This window comes from Anser brachyrhynchus, assembly GCF_964034855.1.
Source record: "Anser brachyrhynchus genome assembly, chromosome: 1".
In the NCBI taxonomy this organism is placed as follows: domain Eukaryota; kingdom Metazoa; phylum Chordata; class Aves; order Anseriformes; family Anatidae; genus Anser; species Anser brachyrhynchus.
In genome coordinates, this window is record NC_137694.1 from 8,075,252 (window position 1) to 8,100,599 (window position 25,348).

Consider the following 25,348-nt stretch of genomic DNA (forward strand, 5'->3'; position numbering starts at 1 on the left):
CACAAATAAGGCAGCTGCCATCCTAAATATGTAGACAACAGGAACAAAGCTGAATCTTATCATTCCCTGCCAGCAGTCATTATGCTGACAGAGAGATGCATCTGTTTGTGATCACTATCTTGTGTTTTAACTAACAGATACAAAATGACCAGTGCAAAGAGATGGAGTCTACGGCAGACAAGTGGGTGAAGCTGACAGACAACGGGGAATGGGGCTCTCATTCTGTAAGTGTGCAAAATTTTTTATTTCTTTTTTTTTTATCCTTCCATTTATAAATGCCTGTGACTTCCTTTGAACAAACAAGGATCATATCCTGTGAATGCATGCGAAGAAGCACAGCTTGCTGGCAATATGGGCAAAGCTACCAAGATCTCTAGGGGGCTGATCCCAAAGCAAATGATATAGATGCAAAATTTTCTATTGATTTCCCTGAATTGAGTGCTTTACAAGGCTAAACAGATTCATGCAAATCCCCATGCCACAATCACTCGGCATGACTGTAATTGCAGTCTTCTACAACAGTTGTTTGTGAGGCCATGAGATTATTCCCTGTCACTCAGCCAAGGCTGCGAGTGGTGGGCACGTGTGTGATGTGCAGGCAGGCGGGACTGGCGTTTTATTCCCAAGTGCATGCACCCAGCTTGTGCTTTTGAACTTGCCCTGTTAAAAAGCAAGCTAGCAGCACCAGGGTGGCTCCTGTGGCAAACATAAGTGTGTCCACATTGGGAGCAGCAGCCCTTTCCCTGGCCGGTAGCCCAGCCAGCTGAGCTTGTTCGGTGCACAGACCACGTGTAGACTTATTAGCTCATGCTGACGCCTGTTTTCCACTAGGCCATCATACCCTAATTCCCAGAGCCATGCCAGCAAAGGCCCAGCATAGATGACATTACGCCAGAATAAAAAGGTTTTTATTGGCATAGAGAGCAGCCTGCTCTCTGTTTTCCATTGTCTGCTTATCTTCCTGGAGGACAAACTGTGTTCCCGAGCCAGCTCTGGTTGGCAGCGCCTGCTAGCTCAGGTGCAAACCCTGCACGAGTCACATTGGGAGGCAGGAGAGCAGTGTCAGAAGGGGTGACTAGCACGGACTGAGAGGCAGATCTGAGGCCAGACCATTGACGTGGGTGAACCAAAAGAAGTAGACTGCGACTGGATGGGAGATGGTGCTATTTGAGCTCATTGTCCGTGCATGTGCAAGTCCACTGATATGAAGGTTGTTTGCATGCCTGGCTGAAATATAAATGTGAGCCAGGTGTGATGGCTGTTCTGTCTCTCCTTGAGGCTTTTATCTGTTCTGCAAATGTAGTCATGCCAGCTTCTCTGGCCCCAGCCTTCCAGTTGCTGCAGCCTCTGCTTTCAGCATGCTAGTCCTGCTGCACCACAGCTAATGTTAGGTATCTCTACACCATGGACAATGGTGAAGTTTGAATCAATGTGGTCCCACTTCTGCTGTTGCCTGCAGTAATCCAGCTCTCAGTGCTTCCCTGGATTGTAGTTGTCTGGGGAGTGGGGGACAGTATGAGCTGTGTCTCTACTTCGCTGAATTTTTGGACTCTTTATCCTAGATGAACAAAAACTGTAGCCCTGCCAGGGCTGCTCAGCACTGCTTTATATGCTGGACCCTTATACTGGCAGAGTTTATCCCTCTTCTTGTGTAAGGGTAGTTATACAAAGACAGAGCACCTTCAGGCCAGCATTGCTGTGTTGGCAGAGAGCATCTTATACTAGTAGATATGGTACAGCTTTGTAGGCCAAGCAGGGTCTTGGTAAACCTGCTGCTGTTAGTGGGTAGAATGACGCTGTAGTAATATAGGCGAGTTGAAGTCAGCAGGCACCATCACACTACTGAAAGTAGTCCTGCCTTCCTCCTCCTGCTTGTTCTGGCCACGGTGCCACCAACCCACCACCCGGGCTCGTGCAGCTGCTTGCTGAACCACGCTGTGAAGACAAGTAGGTCAAAGCAGCTGGAAGCTGGGTGGTTTCCTGTGCCTCCTTTGTTGTTGAGGGTCAGGACCTAGCAGGAGGGATGGGGCTGTGGCTTGGGACATCCATGGTTTGTGCTGGCTTAGTGTTCATGAAATTGTAGTGTTAGGCAAAGCTCGATTTTTAAAGCTTTGCTTATATACAAAACTCACTTGGGAGCCTGGATTTTCAAATCTTTGTCCCCTTTGAGTTTGTTTATAAAAGTGTATCTCAAGGCTTTAAAAACAAACTATATTTGAATATTCAGCTAGAGGTAAACACTCCTGAGTGCCAGGGGTAGCTGGATAAAGGCAGGAACAGATTTTCCTAGTTCTGTTTACAAGTTCAAAAGCAGCTTTGGTGTTTTTCCCATTAAACTGGGGTGTCAAACACGTTTTTTATTACACCCACTTTGGCACTCTTCAGAGATGTCTGTACAGCACCTGCCTGGGTGTCTCCCCATTACTTCTTGACTCCCTAAGCAGCTCAGGAAAAGCCAGGATCGTTGCTTGGGTGCAAAAAATCCGAGTCATGTAAGTAAGAAATAATTCCTTGGTGAGGGGATGCCTGCTAACTGTCATGCATATTGTTGCAGGTAACTTTGAAATCAGGTAGTAATATATTATACTGGAGGACAACAGGGATTCTCATGGGGTCCAAGGTGGTAAAACCAGTTCTGGTGAAAAACATCACAATTGAAGGTAAGAGATACTTGCCCTTTAGGTGTTATGTCACTCTTCTGTCATAGTGTTTGTAAAGTGCTCTTTCTACTGGTGTGCTATCAACACCGAAGTGGCTTTTTCAGTCCCCTTGTCTCTCCTGCCTTTCTTCTCTTCTAAAGCACAAAAGGAGCATCAAAATTTGTCAGGGAAAAGGCTGAAAAAATAATTCAGCTGGTAAATAATGCCATCTAGTGGAGAAGACTGGGTTAGCACGTAAAGAGAGGAAAGCAACAAGTTATCTGTAATGTGTTATATAGGGAGACCATGTTTATTGGTAAGCCTCTCACCAGTGAAAAATAGACATATTTATCATAACAATGGTAGTTAAATTACTACTTAATGAATTTATTTAATCTTCGATTGCTCTTTTGGTCCCTTTCTAAGTGTAATCAAGCTTGGATTGCTATATAAGGTACTTTCACAGGTCAGACCTGCATTGAGCAAAGATTAATCAAGAATGAGTAAAACCAGAGTGTTTAAATTGGTGAAAGTCTGTGATTTTTAATCTGTGCTATCCAGCTGGATGGTTTTCCCAGACAAGGAGGCTGGCAGTAGTAATGGAGCATACCTCTCTGTATTTCGGTGTTTTACCTGCAATTTACCTTACAGGAGTTGCATATACATCTGAATGCTTCCCATGCAAGCCTGGAACCTTCAGCGACAAACCAGGCTCATCTGGCTGCCAAGAGTGTCCAAGAAATACTTATTCTGAGAAAGGAGCTAAAGAGTGCATCAAATGTAAAGAAGAAATCTATTATGCAGGTACATAAATCAAATAGGATAAACAAACCCAGGAGAGTCTGAGTACATAAGGTCATAAGAAACACATGGTTCTGTGTGCAGGTGTGAGAATTATTTTATCCAAAAATGAAGTTTAGTCTCCAGTTGAAATGAAAAGTGGAAATGAAGATGGGGTTGCCCAAAACCTGCAGACACATTATACATAATGGGCCACACACAATCTTGGCCAAGGACACATATGCTGACACAAAGGAACGGCGATCTTTTTTCGAAGTCTAAGAACACAACTTCTGAAGGAAAACAACAGTCGTGTTGTGCCCTCTTGTGGTAATTTGTGTTATTGGTTGGCAGTTCCTGTATTTGCTTCACCACTGCCTTCACACTCGTGTTTCTAGGAATCTAATTCCCAAGTCTTCTCCTGTCCCATCCCTGCGTCTTCTGTGGTTGGAAGATGTGGTGCATCTCTAGTGCCTTAGGTCCTTTGTATTCCCAGCTGTCGTATGCTGGTGATCATGACATAACATGGGCAATATACATTCTTAATGGTCAAAACATCCTCAGTTTTCTTTCCTGCAACCGTTTAATATGAAAGTTCTTGAAGAATCAGTTACCAGCCATAGCACCTGCTCTCACAGTTCACAGAAAATGCTTGGGGAATCTGTGCCTGTGCTCATAATGGGAATAGGAATTTTGCAAAAATATCTGGTGAAAGGAAAACTTGGGCCAGCTTTATAAGGAATTTTCTAATGGGTCAGAGTGTTTTCATTCTCTATCAGTAAGGAAATATTTCCACGCTTGGACAACCTACAAAAATTACTGCTTGAAGATGAAGGGTTAGGGTGACTCTGGTTATAATGGCTCACTGAATGTCACAATGACAGTATAAGCCTTGTTTTTTATTTTATATTATATTATTATATTATTATATTTTTATATATCATATATTACATATTTTATATATTAGATTGTATAATATATTATATACATTATAATATATATTATAACATAATACATTATTATATATTATATATCATTATATATTATAATATACATTATAATATATTATATATAATATATTATTTATATTATGTATATTATTTTATAATACTTGTATTATAAGTATAATAAAAATGGTATTTTCCTTGTTTCCCCTGCAGTTGAGAAGAAGGTACATGTTGGCCCCATTTAAAAGTTTAATTTTTCATTCTGTTTTTTTGTTTTTCTGCTGACTCACTTTGCTCATCAGATTTCAAGCTTATTACAGTTGTTTCCAGTGATCATCAGATAGTTTAACATCCTGTTCCTCACACTTTCTTTTTAGATGAGGGATCCAGTGCGTGTATAGAGCGTCCTCCATGCACAAGCAAAGACTTTTTCCAGATCCACACCCCATGTGATAAAGAAGGAAAAGTAAGTAGAAAGTGTGAGATTATTAATAAGCTCTTTGAGCTTTCTGTGGTATCTTGATTTGAAAACAAGGTTTGCTTGGAATTTCTTTCCCAATTACTTTCCCACTTTGCTTCCAGAACTGAATCTCTCTGAGCTGTGGGCATGTCCTTTAGTTGCTTTCTCTCCAGCATTTATCCATCTATAAGCATCTGCTTGTCTTGGCTCTGCTTCAAAAAATGTTGTGGTAAAATGCAAAGCTCCTTGCATTTGTGATTGGTCTGACTGGATCCCTGGTGTTGCCTCTGTGCTCATACAAAAAATCAGCGTTGGAGCACAGGCCGAAGTGCCGTCCCAGAATAGACCTTACTGTTCTGTTTTGAGAAATCTCTCCTGGCAAACGTTTGGCTTGTGCCAATGTGCCCTGTCCCAGCAATGCCCAGGCATAATTCATGTGCTGGCAAGGCACAGGAGCTCTGGATGTGACCACACCAATTTTGGGTGGAAGAGTGTTTGGTATGTGCCATGCCCCTTGGTTTTAGTGTAAAAGAAGAGTCTACGACCTGTTTAAATAACGGTATAGACATAGCCTGGGAGTGCTCATGTACTGCAGCAGAGCCTAATTGCAGATAATGTGCTTGTCTCATGCCCCCAAAAGCCTGACCTCTCAATGGATTGTTTCACTCAGGGGTCTTAGGTCTACTGAGTCTCTCACAGGAGGATCTCCAGGTGGAGCAGCCTGGATTTGGAGCTCTCCTGCCCTTTGTTGCAGCAGTCAGATGGTGGAATTTGGTGAAGAAACTCCCACTTACTGGGATGTGAAGCTCAGAGGTGGATGGGCATGTGGTCAGGCCTGTTTTGCCTCTTTTCTTCCCTTTCCTATCTCTCTTAGATCTGGATGGGACAGCAAGTAGACAAAATCCATAGCACCAATGAGTTGCTAGCCTAAAACTTGCTGGCAGGGTGGACTATTTTGAGATCTCTTGGTCATCTGGTTCCAAAATGCAACTGAGAGGTAGCGTGCTTTAATAAGGAGAGCATCAGTGAATTTAGTCCCAGAGCTAGCAGGCTCTACAACCTGTTCTTGTCTTGCTGATTCTGTTAACTTCTTGCAATGACTTGAGGAATTAGCAGCAGTATTCACTCCTACACCCCCAGGTACTGAATGTTCTGGTTGGAATAAGAACATGTCATTAATGCACAGATACTGGCTGAATATTCAGGTCTGCTTGGTGCTTGGCATCTCTGGAAATCAGTTAAGGTTTGCGGTGCTCCCCGGCCTTTTCTCCAACTGATGCAGTCCAATCGGAGGACCTGACTCTGCAGCCAATCTGCAGGTGAACAGTGGCTGAAAAGCACCAGCCTAAAGGTGTATTGATCCATGACTTACTAAAATCAGACAGGTTTTTCGCTGGACTTCAGATTGTTGTCTGCCTCCTGCTGTCCCCACTTCATGTGTAGAAGTGGCTTTGGGAGATCTAAGCACTTGACTCCTATTGATTTTCACTCATCTTCTGCTTTAAAAATCCCAGGCTGGTTGCTTCAGCCCCGGTCTTAGAAACCCTCACTTGTGTAGCTGTGGGCACTCTCTGACCCCTTTCTCTCTGCTCAGCCACAGTAGGATTACTTGATGAGTGTGTATGGTGTGTCTGAGCTCTGGGCAACCACACAGGTACTTTGCTAGCTTCTGATCCTTTTTATTTTAAATGCTGTGTACCCTTGATGCTGCTAAAGTAGACAGCAATACTCCAGAAAATCCTGCAAGTGTTTGGGAACAGCAAGGGTAGGCTGATCAACAAGGGTCGAGGAGATGGGAGCTGAGGAGTACAGCAAAGTGTGCAGAGAGAGATGTCACTCTGAGAGAAGGAGCAGACCCATTGTACCTGAGCAAAGTGATCAATGCAGATCCAGCACCAGCAGCCAGATTCAGTCAATGCTGCCAAATAAATCCATAGTGATGAGGCAGGACAAACGTCAAGCTGGAACATCAAATCCACAAGGCATGGTCAGGATCTGGATCAGCAGGGTACATGGCCTGGCACAGGCATGGTTGCAACACAGCTCAGGCAGAGACCACTGGTAATATCCTCAGCTTAAATGCAGCTCCCAGGAGCCCATGCTGAGTCTTCTTCCAGCTTTTATTTTTTATTTTTTTTTAATTTTTTTGAACAGTTTTAAAGCTGGTCAATAATTCTTGAACAGGTCTGTGTTATCAGAGGGCTAGCCTTGAGCACAAGCTGCTCAACACCCAGGGTGGCAAGGCCATATGCTCAGGGCCCTGACAGCAAGGATCAAATTCATGAAGTAAAATCTCCCCCACCAAGCTCTGTACTCACGCCTCTGGTCTCAAGGGCTCCCAGTTGCACTTCTGGGACCAAAGGGTGGAAGAATCCAGAGCAGGAGCTCTGGCCAGGTTAAAGTCTTACCAATTGGATTTCTCTGAAGCTCAGCTAATTTTCATTTTGAGATATTAAACCCCTTGAGGGATAGGCCTAAAGTCAGAGGAAAATTTGAAACTCAACTCTGTGGGTGATCCATCGCAGCCTCTTCCTAAAGTCAGAAAACTCGTGTTACCTCCAAGAGAGGTGATGGTGGAGAGTCAATACCTCTGTATATGGTAACGTTAAGGACTGACTCACGTTTGTGTTCATAAATGTAATGTGGGGGGACTGGAGAAGAGTTGGGACTGTTCCTGTGTGTTCTTGGCATTTGCTCAGTAGGTGGAAACGACCAGTGAGAACTTCAGTTCTTTGCAAAGAATAGGCCAGTGTGGAGAAAATGCAAAGCTTGTGACGTTCTCTGCTAACAAACAACTTTCAGATAAAGGGATTTTATAGTGGAGAAGTTATATGTAAGGTTAGTATGGTCAAAATGCAGAGATTGTTGATGGAGTTGTTAGAATTCCTAATCTGGTGTTCATCAGAAATATTTTCATGGGAAAATCCATTCGATAAATAGTAATGAACTGTAGTAGTTGTTTTAAGCTTCTTATTTTTGCTTTGCTCTTTAAGACCTGACATCCTGAATTGCCTGTGAACCCAGTCACTTCTGTTGTCCTGTTGTGCAAGGTCCGTATTTGGCATAAAATGTTGGGAATACGCTCATTTCATATACAAAGGAGACTTTGATTGGTGCATCTAGCCCTAAAGCTGCCTAACACATCATGTGAGCTCAGTGTCTTCTCCTTCCAGACTCAGATCATGTACAAATGGATTGAACCCAAGATCTGCAGAGAGGATCTCCCTGATGCATTGACTCTACCTCCTTCTGGAGAGAGGAAGGACTGTCCACCCTGCAATCCTGGCTTTTACAGCAATGCCTCGTCTTCCTGTACTCCTTGCCCACAGGGCACGTTTTCAGATGGTACACAGGGTAAGAGTCCACAAAAAATTGTTTGCGTCCCCAGAAACAGTTGTCTGTTTGCATGCGGCTGAATTTAATGACACATCATCATAAGCTGGAGTTCATTTGGCATAAAACTCTTAGTAAATACCATTGGAGAGAGGGTATTGAATATCTGTTTTCCCTCTGAAGTCTTTTCTTATCAGGGATTGCTACTCTACATTGACCTGCTGTGTTCTGGATGCATTTCTTGGCTGGCATAAACATCCTAGGGGGAATTTTAATGGTTTCTGAGAAGGGAATCAGAACTTTTACAGTCAGTAATTCTTTTTCATCCATATTTCTGTCCATGCCAAGCTCTTCCCTGTGCAAATCTCATTTCAAGCACTGTCAGATGAGTACTCTGCCAATGTTTTCTAGCCTAAATTCTGTTTCATTGGTTCTGAGGTATGTTGACCCAGTGGTCACCTACAGAATTTTGTGGGGACTTGCATTTACCAGTATGGTCAACTTTTGAAATGAAGCCACTAAAAAGGAAATACAGCTTGAGGGATCAGTTGCAGTTCACTTACAGTAAAGTTATGATCTGCAATTTATAAAATGCTGGTCTCATTTCTACTCTTCTGGTCCTGATATGTCTTCAGCTATTTAATTATAAATAAATGAATTATATTCTTTGTTCATTATTTGAGATGTAGTTTCATTGTGTGATTTCCTTTTCATGCCCTTTCTCACTGTAGAGTGCAGAGCCTGCCCTGCTGGGACTGAACCAGCTCTTGGCTTTGAGTACAAGTGGTGGAACATCCTGCCAAGCAACATGAAGACTTCTTGCTTTAACGTTGGCAACTCAAAGTGTGACGGGATGAATGGTGAGCCAACTCCCTGTACTGTTACATGCCTGTCTTTCTCCTGTGCTGGTCGCTGTTGTGATGGAGCACTCATCAAAATGAACATGCTCTTTGCTGTGAATCACAAAGAGTTTCCCCCTCTTTTCTTTTATTGTACCAGGCTTGATAATTCCTGCAGGAAGCAGTGTCATTAGATATCACAAAGAGGAAATAAAACATCTTTTATACCAGAAGAGGGCAGGAGATGCAGCTTACATGAAGTCCCCTCAGCTAAAGACATCCCACCATATACTTTGATGCATCTGAATATCCCTGTTGATAAAAACAGTTTAACTTCTCTCTAATTTCTCTCTGTTCATGTTCTGTGATAACTATGACTTTCAAAGACACACATAACTCTTTCTGAAAACTTAATTAAAGTTTGTGGTCTTTGTTCATTCAGCTCTCAGAGCTTTCTCTCTGCACATGTACTAAGATAGCAGCAGAGAGCAGTCACAGCTTACTTGTGAAAATGGTCCCATTCAGGACTTGTCTCACCTTCAGCCTTCGCTGAGAGATTTTCCTCCATCTGATCTGCCCTGTCAGGCTGATGTAACTCAAGCTTTGAATTTTACATTTAGAGAGGTGCACTGAAGTACATGCTTCACATTTAATGCACAGATTGATTGACTGATCGGTTTTAAAGCTGGAAGAGATCAGATGGATCGTCCCTTCTGATGGGATGATCAGCACACGTTAGGCAATTTCAAATGATTCCAAGCTGCCATTTGCCTATGAAGTCAGCAATTAATACAGTTACTATTTTTTTTTCTTTCAAAAGCATTATTATACTATTCTACAGCTTATACCAGACATCTGGTAGTAATGCACTGCACTGTTTAAAAACATATGGTAACACAGGATATTTTTTTGCTGTATGACCAAGGAACCATCAATTTCTTGAAAACCTGTTGTTTTTTTGTCCTGTGAAGGTTGGGAGGTGGCTGGTGACCACATCCAGAGTGGGGCAGGAGGCTCTGATAATGACTACCTTATCTTGAACCTGCACATCCCAGGATTTAAGTAAGGAACAGGATTTTTCCCATTTATTTCTCATTTACCTCTGCCTCTTACACCTAGTTCACATTACCTCCAGAATGAAAATAAATTTCCTTTCTGAAGTGTAAAGATCATAGAATCACAGCATGGTTGGGGTTGGAAGGGACCTCAAAGCCGCCCCAGTGCCACCCCCTGCCATGGGCAGGGACACCTCCCCCCAGCCCAGGCTGCCCAAAGCCCCATCCAGCCTGGCCTTGGGCACTGCCAGGGATGGGGCAGCCACAGCTCCTCTGGGCAGCCTGGGACAGGGCCTCACCACCCTAGGAGGGAAGAATTTTCTCTTTATAGCTAATCTAAACATACCCTCTTTTAGTTTAAAGCCACTCCTCTTGTCCTACCACCACACCCCCTGACACAGAGTCCCTCCCCAGCTGTCCTGCAGCCCCTTCAGGCCCTGGCAGGCCGCTGGGAGGTCTCCCCGGAGCCTTCTCTTCTCCAGGCTGAACACCCCCAGCTCCCTCGGCCTGGCTCCACAGCAGAGGGGCTGCAGCCTCTGATCATCCTCGTGGCCTCCTCTGGACTCGCTCTGATACATCCCTGTCCTTGTGCTGGGCCCCAGAGCTGAACGCAGGCTCCAGGCGGGGTCTGACGAGAGCAGAGCAGAGGGGGACAATCCCCTCCCTGCCCTGCTGCCCACGCTGTGTTGGTGCAGCCCAGCACACGGTTGGCTTTCGGGGCTGCAGGCGCACATTGCTGGCTCACATTGAGTTTCTCATCCATCACCACCCCTAGGTCCTTCTCCTCAGGGCTGCTCTCCATTCATTCTCTGCCCAGCCTGGATTTGGGTTTTGGATTGCCCCGACGAGCTGCAGGACCTTGCACTTGGCCTTGTTGTACCTCACGAGGTTCACACAGGCTCACCTCAAACCTGTCAAGGTCCCTCTGGATGGCATTTATACCACGAAACATGTCATGAATGAGAGACAAGAGGGAACTTAGATTTACTCCTGTGTCTCCAGTCATTCCATAGAAGCAGACAATTTTGTATGACTTTGGTTTTTTAGCACTGTTTGCTTGAGTCTGAGATGCCAGCTGGTCGCTTGTCTGGAAACTGAGAAAAGATATTCCTATCCCTCTGTTTCTAAATCATCCCAAATTAACCACCTTAAGCATGCCATGGGGTGGATATGGGTCCCATGTGACTTTGCACTGCAGCTCTAGACAGCCTGTACAGTCAGTGCTTCCCCTAGAGCCAGTGGAGAGATGCAGGAACCTTGGGAAAACAGGACATCCCACCTCTCCGGGACCCTCAGATAGGATGAATTACCTTGTGCTTGTGTCTCTTCTTTTTCAAAAGAGTGAGATTAGACTCCTAGCGCAGACCAGGTATCAAATATTATAATTTTATTGTTAATTTATTATTATTACGTTATTTCATTGTTATATATTATACCTCGAATATTGTGTTCTGTTTTGGGACCCTCAGTATAAGAAGGAAATAGAGTTGCTTGATCATGTGCAGGGAAGAGCAAAAGAGCTGACAAAAGGACTAGAAAATGAGTTATAAGAAGTGACTGAGGGATCTGGGGTTGTTTAAACTGGAGAAGAGGAGGCTGAAGGGGAGACCTCATTGCTGTCTCCAACTACCTGCAAAAAGGTTGCAGCAAGGAGGGTGTTGGTCTCTTTTCTCATCTGACAAACGATAAGACATGATGCAATGGCTTCAAGTTGCTCCAGAAAAGGTTTGGATTGGATGTTAGGAAGAATTTCTTCATAAAGAGGGTGGTCAAGCATTGGAATAGGCTGCCCGGGGACATGGTGAAGTCTCCATCCCTGGATGTATTTAAGAGACATATGGACGTGGTACTGAGGGACGTGGTTTAGTGATGGGACTCAGTAGGTCACATTGATTGTTGGACTTGATGATCTTGAAGGTCTTTTCCAACCTAGGTGATTCTATGATTCTATGATTAAGACAAATAAGGTATGGCAAAATGCACCTCACCTTCTCTTTGCTGTACCTCAGCTGAGTGGAGTTGTGACTTCTTATATCAGATGAGCAAACTCTGTTTTTTTATTTCACAGTATGGCCAAAGAACAATGAAAATAAAAGAGAAGCAAGGGACATATCCATGGAAAGCTCAGTGTGTCCCAGCATTGCTCCACTGCAGTCATTTCTGAGCTGCAGTCATTTCCATTGCAGGTGTTTCCTGGTATTGCTCTGCTGTAGTCACAGGGGATTCTCCAAAGTGGTCCCTGCTGCTGAGTGCTTGGGGGAGTCAAGGGTATTTTTAAGTGTTTAATAGTTAGCAAGGGGGCACTCTGAATATTTCATGGTTTGCATGAAACTCCTGAATGCATCTTCTAGCGGTGAAATGGAGATGCAAATGAATCAGTGCAAATCACTTAAAGCTACTCCTGTGTAACACATCTAAGTGATAAGATTCCCTACTGATACTTTCCAATTTGGGTATTGATTGTAGGGTGGGAACTGTACCATAAAGAAGTCAAACCATTAAAAATAATCCTGCTGTGCCCAATACCCAGTGCAGAGCTGCTGTGCAGACCTGGTCTCTGTGGTTCTGCAAGGGCAGGTTTTATGTGACAGGATTTCAGTGGTTTCTCTGCTGTACAAAAAGCAATTGGGAGGATTGACTGCTGCATGTCTGGAGAGCACCTTGTAAATGTTTCATTCTGTCTCTGTTAAATAGACCACCGACATCAGTGACAGGAGCAACTGGGTCAGAACTAGGACGGATTACTTTTATTTTTGAGACCATCTGTTCAGCAGATTGTGTGCTGTACTTTATGGCGGTAAGTGAGACCTCTCTCTCCATGACTGACGACTGAGCCTGGTATTCCACATGTCACTTTAATACCTCTACATTGGCGTGATTAGTTGCACTTGGTTTATCGTGACTAAGATTAAGCATGACATTATTTTAGTATCTGCGGTGCCCTTGCAGAAAGGATTTAATTAATGACCTAGCAGAATTCCTCCACCGCTTGAATTGTGAGCCATTCTTGGTTGTCTGTTTATTTTAAAAGACATCATTTGACAGCAAAGAGCCGAACTTCCCCTGTTAAAACTCTCAGTGGCTCTTGTGCGGTCAGGTTTTCCTCCAGAAGTTCAAAAGCGTCACAAGTCAAGGAATAGGGCAGAGGGATGGGAGAAGGCAACTTTGGAAATTTAGTCTTGATCCTGTCGATGACCTGGAGAATCTGTAGTACAGCAGACATTTGTCTGTGAAAACAAAGTGCCATTGTTTTCACTTTCGTTGTCCATCAGCTGAGAAAGGTAACTGAATGTCTGACCACTCCCTTGCCCCTTCCATTGCAGTGTGAAGCTGGTGCTTTTTTGTATTTAGTGGTAATTTAATGAAATCTACTCCATCTTCCACCAGACCATTTACAGCTGGTGGAGAATAAGAAACACAAAGATAGACTGAACATTTTTTTCTCACACAAATATTGATGCAGTTTCACTAAAGACACCAGCAGACTGGATATCCAAAGATGATAGAAGCTACAACTTCGAATTTTAACCTTCCCTTCTCTGTACACTGGTACCCATGTGTTTTATACGTGAACAGAATTTGAAATCTGAAAGAACCATTGTGCTGAATCTGTCCTCATAATGTTTATGATCTGCCATAGGACTTTAAAATTAACTGTTGTGGGAATAAGAGCATCTTTTTGAATAGACACCCATTCTCAACTGAAAAATTGCCAGTGATGGAAAGCAGGATGAATATGTTTGCTCCTTTATTAAGCATTAAATGCAATTGTAAAGTCCTTTATATTTATATTAATTACTATGTTATAAAACAGTAATGTTTATTATAGTATGACCCCACTTTATTTTCTTATTTTTAAATTTTATTACGCCTGTTTTATAGGATATTAATCGAAAAAATACGAATGTGGTGGAGTCATGGGAAAGAAGTAAAGAGAAACAATCCTACACTCACATCATCTCCAAAAATGCTTCCTTCACGTTTACCTGGGCATTTCAGAGAATAAACGAGGGCCAAGATGTAAGTATTTCTTTACACGCAGGGCTTTACAGCACAGCTTTCCTTGGACACTCACTGTCAGAGCACTTGCCTTCCCTCAAAACCCACAAGCTGCTTGTAAGGGGTGAGTGGCTGTCACCATACAGTGTCACTTGGGAGGCAGCTGTGGATAAACCACCCACACTGAAAGGCAGCTGCATGCATAAGCCAATGCCCACGTGCAATGGTATGATGGAACCACCATGGTTTCTTTGGCTCTCATTCCAGAGCAGGCAGTTCATCAACGACATGGCAAAGATCTACTCCATCACGGTGACCAACGCGGTGGATGGAGTCTCCTCTTCTTGCCGGGCCTGTGCGCTAGGCTCCGAGCAGTCGGGCTCATCCTGCGTGCCCTGCCCGCCGGGACACTACATCGAGAAGGAGACCAGCCAGTGCAAGGAGTGTCCGGCCAACACCTTCCTGTCCATCCACCAGGTCTATGGCAGGGAGGCCTGCATCCCATGCGGGCCTGGCAGCAAGAGCAACAAGGTACAGAAGCTGTGATTGTCTCAGAGTGATGGGTGGGTTGGAATATAAGCACTCAAATGGGCAGTTTGACTGCTTTCCTACAGGTATGTGCTTTGTTAGCACGGCATTGTGATTATAACCAACTCCATTCTTCCAGATATGCCCGTAGTCTAACTTAGGTTTGTACACATGCGATAACAAGATAAAATTGACTACACTGGCTCAAAAAAATGGTCCAAGAAGCTTTCAAGAAGCTGCATTGGGACAGCATAAGAACAAGGCAAACATATACGTTACTTTCATCTAAAACTGTAACAGACTCTTGCTGGTTTAAACTCAGGGACCTCCCCAGCTTGATGATGTTTCTGTGCCTTTAGAAACCTGTAACAAATTTGTCTTGTAAGAACTTGTCCTTAAACCTCGATAAATGTTTATCACATGCAGTATGCTTTGGCAAGGAACTGCACAGGGGCTTGAAGAACAGCTCAATTTCATTCATGTTCTTCCTGTCTCCAGCTGGGTTCATATCCTGTCCCTGTTTCTTGAGCTCTAATTTTTGGGTTTCCTTTGCAAGATGCAAGTGTAAGTGAGGCCATGGTTCTGGTCTGTCTACAGGGTTTTAAGCTGGGACATTGGGATCCTAAAAGCACCCACAACAAAACAAAGCAAGAAACTCTGCATTTTCTTGGACAGCAGAAAGTCAAGGCTTAGGAACATCAAAGCCCTTCTGAGATGTGCTTGCAAGGGACTGAAACCAGAATGGGAATTTTCCCAGGGGAAAGGTGAATCACAGAAACAGGACAAATCCCCCTCCATCCTTAACAAGGAAAGCAGTCCTGTCTGCGCCTTCTTGCTTTAACTCCCAGTTGCTGACTGTACGGTTTGCTGCTGGTTCATAACTTCTCTTTAATGTATTCCTCTCCTCCTCTGAAGGACCACTCTGCCTGCTTCAGTGACTGCACGGTGTCATACTTCAAGGATAACCAGAGCCTGAATTATGATTTTAGCAACCTCAGCCAGGTGGGCTCGTTAATGAGCGGGCCCAGCTTCACCTCCCGTGGGACCAAGTTCTTCCACTTCTTTAACATCAGCTTGTGTGGCAATGAGGTGAGCTCTGTGGGCATTGAAGGCTGGGGGGAATCACACTGGGACAGGAACTGGGCTCCCCCAACAGCTGAGCTCTCAGCATCACTGTACAAATGCTTTCCTCTGGATCTTGTCCCCAGTCAGATGGCCATAAGCAGGTATGTGATGTGCCAGCACAGAGGTGACAGGGCTTAAGGCAGAAGTAACCCTCAGAATTGAAAGCACGGTCACATCCTTGCCCTTTCTCAGTTCTCGTGCTTTCGGTCACGTGGGTCACAACCTTGACCTTTTTGTGCTTTCACCAAGGAATTCAAATGAAGAGCATGAGTCTTTCAGTGTCTGACTACTTTCCATGTTTCTTTGTTTGTGACTTGGCTGGAGATGTTACTGTTGAAGAGGTGGAAAAACGTTTTTAGTCCATGAGTGAGAACAGTTTCTGCTGCTTCTGTGGCATATTACAGCCTGTTTCCCTGAGTCAGGGTTTTCCCTGGGACTTGGAGGGTACCAGAGCGTATTGTCACATACATAAATTGACATTTTGGAGCAGTAGCAGTGATGGGTATTACCCCATGAAAGCCAGTGCATGCAGTTTACGTTAATGTTTGTCCCAGTAAAGTTCTGAAGTCTCTTTTCCATATACCAAAGGGTTTTCATGAGTTGAGGCAAATCAGTAGTCATATTTCTTTACAGAGTTTTCCATTCTTTGTGGCTTAAATACATACTTACCGACCTGAATTAGAGCTGGTGACAAATAGATCCACAAAGATACTCCCCTGTGGATCTGGTCTTCGTTTCCCAAACATTTTTCCCTGGTACTACAGTACTGTCAACCATAGCACTAAGTCTGTGTGCTTGGCATTTTGGAGGGTCAGGCCTGCTGAATTTGCTGATTTGCCTTTCACTGCTGCTGTTCTGAGATTCTAACATTGGTCTTGAGATGTGACATTAATGCAGCCTTGAAGGCTATGTATCAGTTTATGTTTTTCACGTATTCATGCTTTGAGAATATTTTATCTGGTTTAAACCTCAAATAAAGAGGTATTCTACAGTATATTTTTTAGAGGCAATATGTTTTGTTTTGTTTTTTTCCCAAGCCATTTTATTATGCTCTGCAAGCACTGTGCTGTCAAGATAAACAGAGAGAAGTGCTTTGTACACAGGTTTTTGATAAGACATATAGCAGAGGTGACATCTTGTTCCTGAGTCTATACGAGGCTTTAATCGGAGCCTTCACAATGGCACAGTTTAATGCTGCAATTTGTTTCTCTCGTGATAGAAACATCAAGTTGTTTCTAAAACACATGAATGAAGCTCATACAGTTTGCAATCAGGAAGTTTGCAATTTCTCCCAAACTTCTCCACATCCTATCAGCAACCAACAGCTTCCCCATTTTTCCTGATTGTCTGCAGGGAAAAAAGATGGCTATTTGCACTGACAATATCACAGATGTTACTCTGAAGGACATGGTTGCAGAATCAGAAGATTTTTCCAACTTTGTGGGAGCTTTTGTCTGTCAGTCCACCATCATTCCTTCAGACAGCAAGGGTTTCCGAACGGCCCTGGCTCTGCAGTCCAACAGCCTTGCTGACAGGTTCTTAGGTACGTGCTTTGTCTTTTGCATGTTGCTGCAAGTGAATGCTCTAGGTCACAGAAGAGAACAAACAAACAAAAAAAAACCAACAAAACAAACCACTTGAAATGAGACTTTTTAGTCCCTGAAAACTGAATGTGCACCAGGACCACATACTCAGGGACTTTCTGCGGGAAGCCTGCTGTTTGTTATGGTATCTTGGCTCCCAAAACCTGGGAAAGAAAGCTATCACATATATCCCTCTCATCCTTCTCCTGTGTTGAAGATGTACCTGATGTATGTTTAGGATGCACCTGACATGGAGCAGATGTCTGTATTTTGAAGTCCTGTAGAATATAATTATAGAATCATAGAATGGCTTGGGTGAGAATGGGCCTTAAAGATCACCCAGTTCCATCTCCCCTGCCATGGGCAGGGACACCTCCCACCAGCCCAGGCTGCCCAAAGCCCCATCCAGCCTGGCCTTGGGCACTGCCAGGGATGGGGCAGCCACAGCTCCTCTGGGCAGCCTGCGCCAGGGCCTCACCGCCCTCAGAGTAAAGAATTTCCTACAAACATCCAATCTAAGTCTCCCGTCTTTTAGTTTAAAACTATTTCCCCTTGTCTATCCCTATCTGCCTGTGTAAAAACTTGCTCTCCATCTTTTTTTAAGTCCCCTTTAAATACTAAAAGGCTGAAATGAGGTCTCCCCAGAGCCTTCTCTTCTTCAGGTTGAACACCCCCATCTCTCTCAGCCTGTCTTCAGAGGAGAGTTGCTCCAGCCCTCTGATCATCTTTGTGGCCTCCTCTGGACCCACTCTAACAGGTCCACGTCTTTCTTGTGCTGGGGGCTCCAGACCCCAGTGGATGCATCACTCCAAGTGAGGCCTCACAAGGCAGAGCAGAGGGGCACAATCCCCTCCCTCCACCTGCTGGCCTCACCTCCGTTGATGCAGCCCAGGATGCAGTTGGCCTTCTGGGCTGCCAGTGCGCACTGCTGACTCATGTTGAGCTCCTCATCCACCAAAACCCCGAAGTCTCTCTCTGCAGGGCTGCTCTCAATGAGTTCTTCTCCCAGTCTGTGCTCATGTCTGGAATTGCCCTGACCCAGGTGCAGCACCTTGCACTTTGACTTGTTGAACCTCATTAAGTTCACATGGTCCCACTTCTCAAGCTTGTCTGGATCCCTTTGGATGGCATGCCTTCTTTTTGTTGTATCAACTGCACTGCTCAGCTTGGTGTTATCAGCAAACTTGCAGAGGGTGCCCTCGATCCCATTGTCTATGTCATTGATAAAGTTATTGAACAGCATCAGCCCCAAGATGGGGTTACCAGAACCATTTGTGTTGTAAACTAATGCTTGACGATACCAGACAAAGGGACAGGTGGATGTATTTTAGAGAGGAAACTTGTCAGGGATGTTCTCTGATATATTTAGGACTGCAAAGTAAATCCTTCTCAGCTCAACAGTGCTGCATTACCATGGGGGCAGGGTAGGGAGCAGCCAAGATTCAGTCCCAGGGTCAGACTTTGTTTCTGAACTGTGAAGCAGATCTTGACAAATGCCATTGCTTTTAATGCTGGTTCAGTTCAGCTGATGGCACTAGCAGAGGAGTAAGGGCTCACCCCCATCCTTTGTTTTCCTTGCCTGTATTAATCACTCTTCCCAAGTTTCGTCTTGTGGGTCCCATGGTGCATAGAATTTCAGCACAAAAATCTGGAGAATGTAACTAAAAAGAACTCATTTTCTTTCATGTTTCCTGCCCAACTTATGTAGGGTAAGACCAGTCACTGTAGTAGTCCCATTAGTCCAAGCGTTTCTGCCCATGCCAAGTCCCCACTAGGCAATTTCAGAAGAAGAAGCTGGTGCTGGGACATAATTAGGTGAGGAAAGAGGAGGCTTACAGCAGCATGGGGCAGTGCACCCCATTACGTCTCGCATTGTTCTGGCTCACAAGTTCCCAGAGTCTAAGGCCAGATCAGACAATGAAGTCATTTAGTCTGTTCACCTATCCATTTCAGGCACAGAGTGTTTGTACTTGCTCCCTGGCATAGAGCCCAGAAACTTGTGTTTGACAAAAGCACATCTTTGGAAGAGCATTCAACCTGGACTTTTAAGAGTGCCAGAAATAAAAGCTTTTCCTTAGTTGTTGGTATTTTTTTTTCTTTTTTTTTTTTTTTCCCCCTCACTGGCCAAACACTATCTCTATATTTTATTTTAAAGCAGCTTTGTTTCCTGTTTGAGTTTGCTTGGCATCAGTTTTCAGCACTTGTTTCTTGTTATTTTTCCTTCATTTCACAGCCACTTTTTCCTTCCTGGAGAAATATTTTGTACACTTGGTTCTTCACACCTGCTCATCACACCCTGTCTTGCCTGCTTTTCTCATAAACGAAGCACACCAAGTTTGTCAAATCTCTTGCTATCATGTATTTCTCTCAAACATCTGAATACTTTTTGAAGCTTTTTCTGCAACCTCTGTAACTTGTTATTACCTTTTCTTAAAGTGTGGCATCAGACTGAAATACCGTTCCAGCATTTCATTCACAATAAAGAGAATGAAAATCACTTTCACGTGTGCATTTACCTGCAGGGATTGAACATCTGAGCCCTTCCAAACTCATGGGATTTCATGATGTCTTCTTGGTTTTGTTGTCCACTCTAGATCTTTTTCAGAATTATAGTGTCCAAGGGATGTTCTTTCTTCTTCAGGACTGGCCTTCATCCCATGTAGTACCTGGCTCCATTCATTATGTTTAGTTTCAGTGGGACCAGCTTACCAAGTGAATGAAGTTGCTCTATATTGTATTCCTGTTCCTCTTCATCTTTGTCTTTTCTATGCTTTACCAATAGTGATTATATAGTTACATGCATATCACTGATGATCATCTTGCATTTTGGGACTCCAAGGTCATTGCCTAGAGAAGTCTGGAGTCATACCACATTTGATGACAATTTGCCATGGCCAGATAATTTTATAATTGGTTAGTTAAATATTTTTTAATCCAGAGTGTGTTCTTAATTGGTATCACACTAGTAACTCTTTAATTAGAATTTTGTGGTAATTAGTGAAATACTTGATAAATTTACATAATTTTCTTTAGCAACCAAATTCATCAGCACTCAAGGAATGAAATCAGATTTGTTCAACAGGAGCTGTTCTCCATAAATTCATGTTGACTGGTACTTATTATGTATCAATCCATTAACTATAACACATCTTCCACTTCCCATTTCTTTTAATTTGCCACATCATATTTGTTGGCCACTTCATCATCTGGTTCAGTTTTGTCCTTTCTGGATTTCTACACCATATTCCCTCTCTATCAGTCTTCTGGTATTTCACTATCGTTAAATGCTCTATTAAGGACAAATATCTGTAGGTGGGAGATCCCATTAGCCTGGTCACTGATAGGTATGAGTTTGCTAGTTTATAAGTGTGTATCCCCAGTAGATAAGAAAATCCTCTCTTGCGAGAGGATTGAAAGAATGAGGTGTTCAATCATTGTCTTGGAAAGCGAGCAGGCAGTCCTGATTTTTTCTTAATACAGAGAAAAAATATCAAGATCTTCTGCTGTTTTTTCTTTACTACAGTGGTTACATTTTAAAGTGCTTGAAGTTTGCCTTTCCCATCCATAAGGTATATTTTATTTCTAGTATTTCTAAAAAAGCCTCAGACTTACAATTTTTCTAGTGCTGCCAAACACAAGCTTTTCCCTGAAGTCTTTAGCATCCATTATCATATTTCTGTAACTCATAACTTTTGATTTAAATAGAGTTTTATTTGATTCTCTATTCCCCCTCCATTAAACTTGTGCCAATGTTTTTATTTAAATTGCTTCTTTACTGCTATTCGGATCCAAGGTGGACTCTTAGTCAAAACTATCGTCATTCTTGAGAGAGTCATTGTGGCTTTTTAGCTATCTAATTAATATCTTCCAAGGAATAACATTTTTTTTCCCACACTTGATTTTGCTTCTAGTGTTCTTATTTTTGGGAAATGGCACTTAAGGATGCCAACTGTGCAGTTCTGCATATCGAATGGGAATATTCTCTCATTGCCTCTGTTGAATATATTAAGGTCCCTAGGAGCTATCATCTTCCAGTATAGTGAGTAACGAATATCTGTCTGTTGAGTTGAGATCCAAATTTAAGTTACTCTGTTAGATGCAATGTCTTTGATGAGAAGAAGTGATCATCAAAGTGATTCCTGTGTGTGTTCTCATAATGGAAGCCCCTCCACAATAACCTGATGTCTTTCTTTGCATGTTCCTGATGGCTGCTGCAACACAGCTCATTTTTGTTCTGTGTTGCTATGATGCTCTGCAAGCATCCTCTGCATGACCACCTCAGGAATGTTAATGGGCTCATCGATCCCTGTGCTTCCATGATCACTGGCTCTTACTTGCCCTGAGAATGCAGCCAGGTTGTCTGACCTGTTGCAAGAACAAGAAGAAAACTCTTTGCCTTGCCCATCTTCCCATCAGTTGCTGGCTGCTACCACTTTGCTTCTATTCCAATTCTAGCAATCGTTCCCCTCACCAGGAGGATGCAGTCTGTCCCATTTGTACATGTCCCTCTTTCTGAAATGTTGCAATGCAGCACCAATATTTTCTGTTCTCCGGTTCATGGGATTGAAAAGATATGCGAGAAATTGGGTTACTTGAATTTTCCTCTTTCTCAGCTCTCCTCCAAAATTCATGCAGACCTGTGTTATTCTACACATCAGCCTGTCATTTTATCCAAAATTTGCCATCAAGGCTTCTCTATGAATCCATAATACTTCTGAATTTTGTCATTGCATTTTTTTTCCCCTGCAATACTACAGATTGCTCGGGGTGTTATGATTATGATGTGTTAAGAGTTATACGTACGAGCATCGTAAGCAAGGCATATGCTTTGAGCAGTTGGTTGGATCACATGATCTCCAGAGGTCCTTTCCCAACCTGAGTTATTTTATGATTCTGTAGTATCTTCTGGTAAACTTAAATTCAGACAAAAGAGTATAATTAATTTACATTGGTGTTGTTTTATTAATTTTTATTTTGTTTTGTCTGTAGGAGGAAATCAGACAGTATGAGGAACATACAAGTCTGCAAAGTTCAGTTAGAATAAAGGAAAATGTACAATGTATAATAAAGTCATGAAATGCTATTATGTGAAAAACATACTTTGCACACTGAGAAAATATTACACATGAACCCCTCAGAAATCCATTCCTAGCTTGTTCCTTTTATTTTTATATTTTTCTCAAATTTTAGGAGCTACTGTTGAAACAACACTGGAAAATATCAGCATCAAGACAGACTTGTTTCCTCCTTCTCCAAGCAAAGTACCTGATGTGCATTTCTTTTACAAGTAGGTAAAAAATACTGATTACTAATACCTCGACTTTCATTTGTTTAAAGGAAACTAAAGTTGTCTTTAATCCACCTTTAACCTTTCTCACTTTAATCACTATCTGGCTGATAATGATTGGCATATTGAAGAACATCTTTTGAAATCAGCCAACACTGTTTACTCAAATCTAAATTACACTTGATGTGTGGACAGACAGTGATATCAGAACTTTGATTCAACTAAGTGCCACTTCCAATGTCATGTTATTTTCCATACATTCTCATATATGACTTTGATATGTCCATTGTCCATTTTCTTTTACATTAATTTGTTATTAGTTTATGTTATAAAAATGATCTGAACAATGTTAAAAAGAATTGTTCCAATCTGCAAAGTTGTTAGTATGCTTTTCCTATTCTTCACTTTCCTCCATATCAAGAATATCTCAGTTTGGATAATAATTAGCTCAAATATCACCTCAATTAAGATGCCTACATGCTGGTGTCTGCATGTGAACTGAGTTTCTAAGTTCAGTCTCCGGAGCTATGGGACAATTCAGGTTATCCTAAGGCACATACCTACTTCTGTTGTACTGATTGGCTCTCTGTGTTGGCTTCAGTGATAGTTTTAATTGTCTATACCAATTTTGATATCAACACTTCACGCACAAGTAAACATTTAAATTTAAGTGTCTGATTCTGCAGACTGAACCCCACAGTAGTGACCCTACTTTGAGCATATCGTTAATTTGGCTTACAGTGTTTGTCTTGCTGGAATAAGGTGCAGTTTTTGAATACTCTTTGCCTTCTGCTGTTTCAGGACAGGGTGATTCTTAAGTTTCTGGGCAAAGACCGAGACATCATAAGCCCTCCATCCAAGTTACTCACCATACACAGTGCCAGCAATTCTGTTTTTCTATCCTGTTTTCTGGGCAGGTTTATTCCTTGGCTCGGTGGAATTCAAACTGAGCAGCTCCCTGAGTGGCATCTCAGAGCACTTTTTCTGTAGTGGAAACATATTTCTGACTGCACATTCTTCCTCTTGTTTCATATTAGGTCTTCAACAGTGACAACCTCCTGTGAAAATGGTCGTGCAACTGTTGTGACAATGAGATGCAACCCCAACAAACCGGACCAAGGAGAACTTTCTGTGCCCAGGTATTTAAGTATTTGTATCCTAGTAGTGCCTCAGGCAACCTTTACAAAATTCATTAATGACTTTACTCAACAGCAATGAAAAGTGCTGTCTCCCTCATCAACCCGCCAGGAGGTATCACTCATTTCTTACAGGTGAAGGCCTTGTTCTGGGGACCTGTGTGCCTATTGTGTCCCTTCAGACCATCTGCAATTTAAACTCTGTGGAAAGAGATGTTGTAGGTAGCTCATGATGTGAGCTGTGATAGATAACTCACCTGTGGTGAGAGGAGTAACCTACCTTGCTTTTAACAGCATGAGGATAGGTAGAAACAGCTCATAGATGATATGACATACTGTATCTCATTTCTTGTTGACTTCTTCCTTCCTAGTCCCCCTTTGATTAGCTCAGAAGTCAGACGTTTTCAAACACTGAGGTACCCGATAAATGTCATATAATATTGCATGTAACTCATTGATCCTCCAGACACTGTTTAGTATCGTGAAGTTGCAGCATAAGACAAAAGAGATGAAAGAGGAGAAAGGTCTGTCAATGCTCTTGTCATATCCAGCAAAGCAATATTCCATAGTCCAGAGAGCATAGTTATCAATTATTCTCTTCTAGCTTTTAGCTCTGTGGACTTTTCAATCCTTCAAATCAGGATAACAGCTTTCCAGATGACACAGGAAAAAGTCGATTTAAGAAAAAATTAAGTCAATTTTTCTGTATGGGTACATTTCACATTTACACAACCCAATTTTGTGCAGGGACTTTTGGTCACTGCTGCTGTTAGAACTGATGCGGTTGTCAGGAGCAAAAGCTGCGTGAAAGTCCTGGCATTGCCAGCACAACTTTGTTCTGCCGGCTGAATACATAATAGGTCCATGAGTCTTTCTTAGACTAAGAGAAGCTGTTACCTCTTCATTAACTGGTGAACATCCTTCTAGTAATTAACCGTGACAGGACAAGTACATTCCATGTGGGTGACATCACCCAGACATCATTGTAACAACAGCAGGAACTGCTTTGTAGCATTCATGTGGAACAATCACCCAGTGCAGGAGAATAGTGAGAGAGGCACACTGCTCTAACTCTTGATGGTGAAACAGTGGAGTAGTACTGCTGGTCTCCAAGGCTTGCTTCTTTTTCTTCTCTTCATTTTAGGTGTGTAGGTAGCACTCACTGCCAGGAACTCTGAACTGTTTCTTTAGACCTTTGACAGTCCAACATCTGTTTTCACTTGTGACAGCACTTTTTAAATGGAAAAATTCTTCCCCCAGATTTTTCCATCTGCTGACATGGTGGATGTTTACCCATTTATTGTACTTACCCCTACCAGTCTTCAGCAGCACAATATGGAGTGAGGATGCAAACTCCAGAACGTTTCATAAGTGATAATTAATCTTCTCTCTCCTCCTAGCTCATGCCCTGCTGGCACCTGTGATGGGTGCACTTTCTACTTCATGTGGGAAAGTGCAGAAGCTTGCCCTCTGTGCACGGAGCAAGACTACCATGAGATTGAGGGAGCCTGTAAAAAAGGATTTCAGGTACAGCAGCCCCAGGTCCAAGTCACATGGGTTCATTTGGGTAAAACTTGGATGCTGTTGAAATTCGGTGCGTAGGTGGACATGTTAAGTGCAGGTAGAGTTGGGGAATC

General features: G+C 42.9%; 1 protein-coding gene across 3 annotated transcripts in view; it reads left to right on the top strand.

Annotated features, from left to right (window-relative positions):
* Positions 1-25,348, top strand: part of ELAPOR2 (endosome-lysosome associated apoptosis and autophagy regulator family member 2) — a 102,743-nt gene that overhangs the window by 70,356 nt on the left and 7,039 nt on the right. For all 3 annotated transcript variants that reach the window (XM_080555335.1, XM_080555336.1, XM_080555337.1), the window contains 15 exons: positions 138-224; positions 2,555-2,660; positions 3,291-3,443; positions 4,744-4,832; positions 8,000-8,180; positions 8,891-9,019; positions 9,970-10,060; positions 12,748-12,850; positions 13,936-14,073; positions 14,320-14,583; positions 15,496-15,669; positions 17,059-17,248; positions 22,479-22,575; positions 23,613-23,714; positions 25,112-25,238. In XM_080555335.1, the coding sequence (XP_080411461.1) occupies positions 138-224; positions 2,555-2,660; positions 3,291-3,443; positions 4,744-4,832; positions 8,000-8,180; positions 8,891-9,019; positions 9,970-10,060; positions 12,748-12,850; positions 13,936-14,073; positions 14,320-14,583; positions 15,496-15,669; positions 17,059-17,248; positions 22,479-22,575; positions 23,613-23,714; positions 25,112-25,238 (2,031 nt within the window). The remainder of the gene's footprint in view (positions 1-137; positions 225-2,554; positions 2,661-3,290; positions 3,444-4,743; positions 4,833-7,999; positions 8,181-8,890; positions 9,020-9,969; positions 10,061-12,747; positions 12,851-13,935; positions 14,074-14,319; positions 14,584-15,495; positions 15,670-17,058; positions 17,249-22,478; positions 22,576-23,612; positions 23,715-25,111; positions 25,239-25,348) is intronic.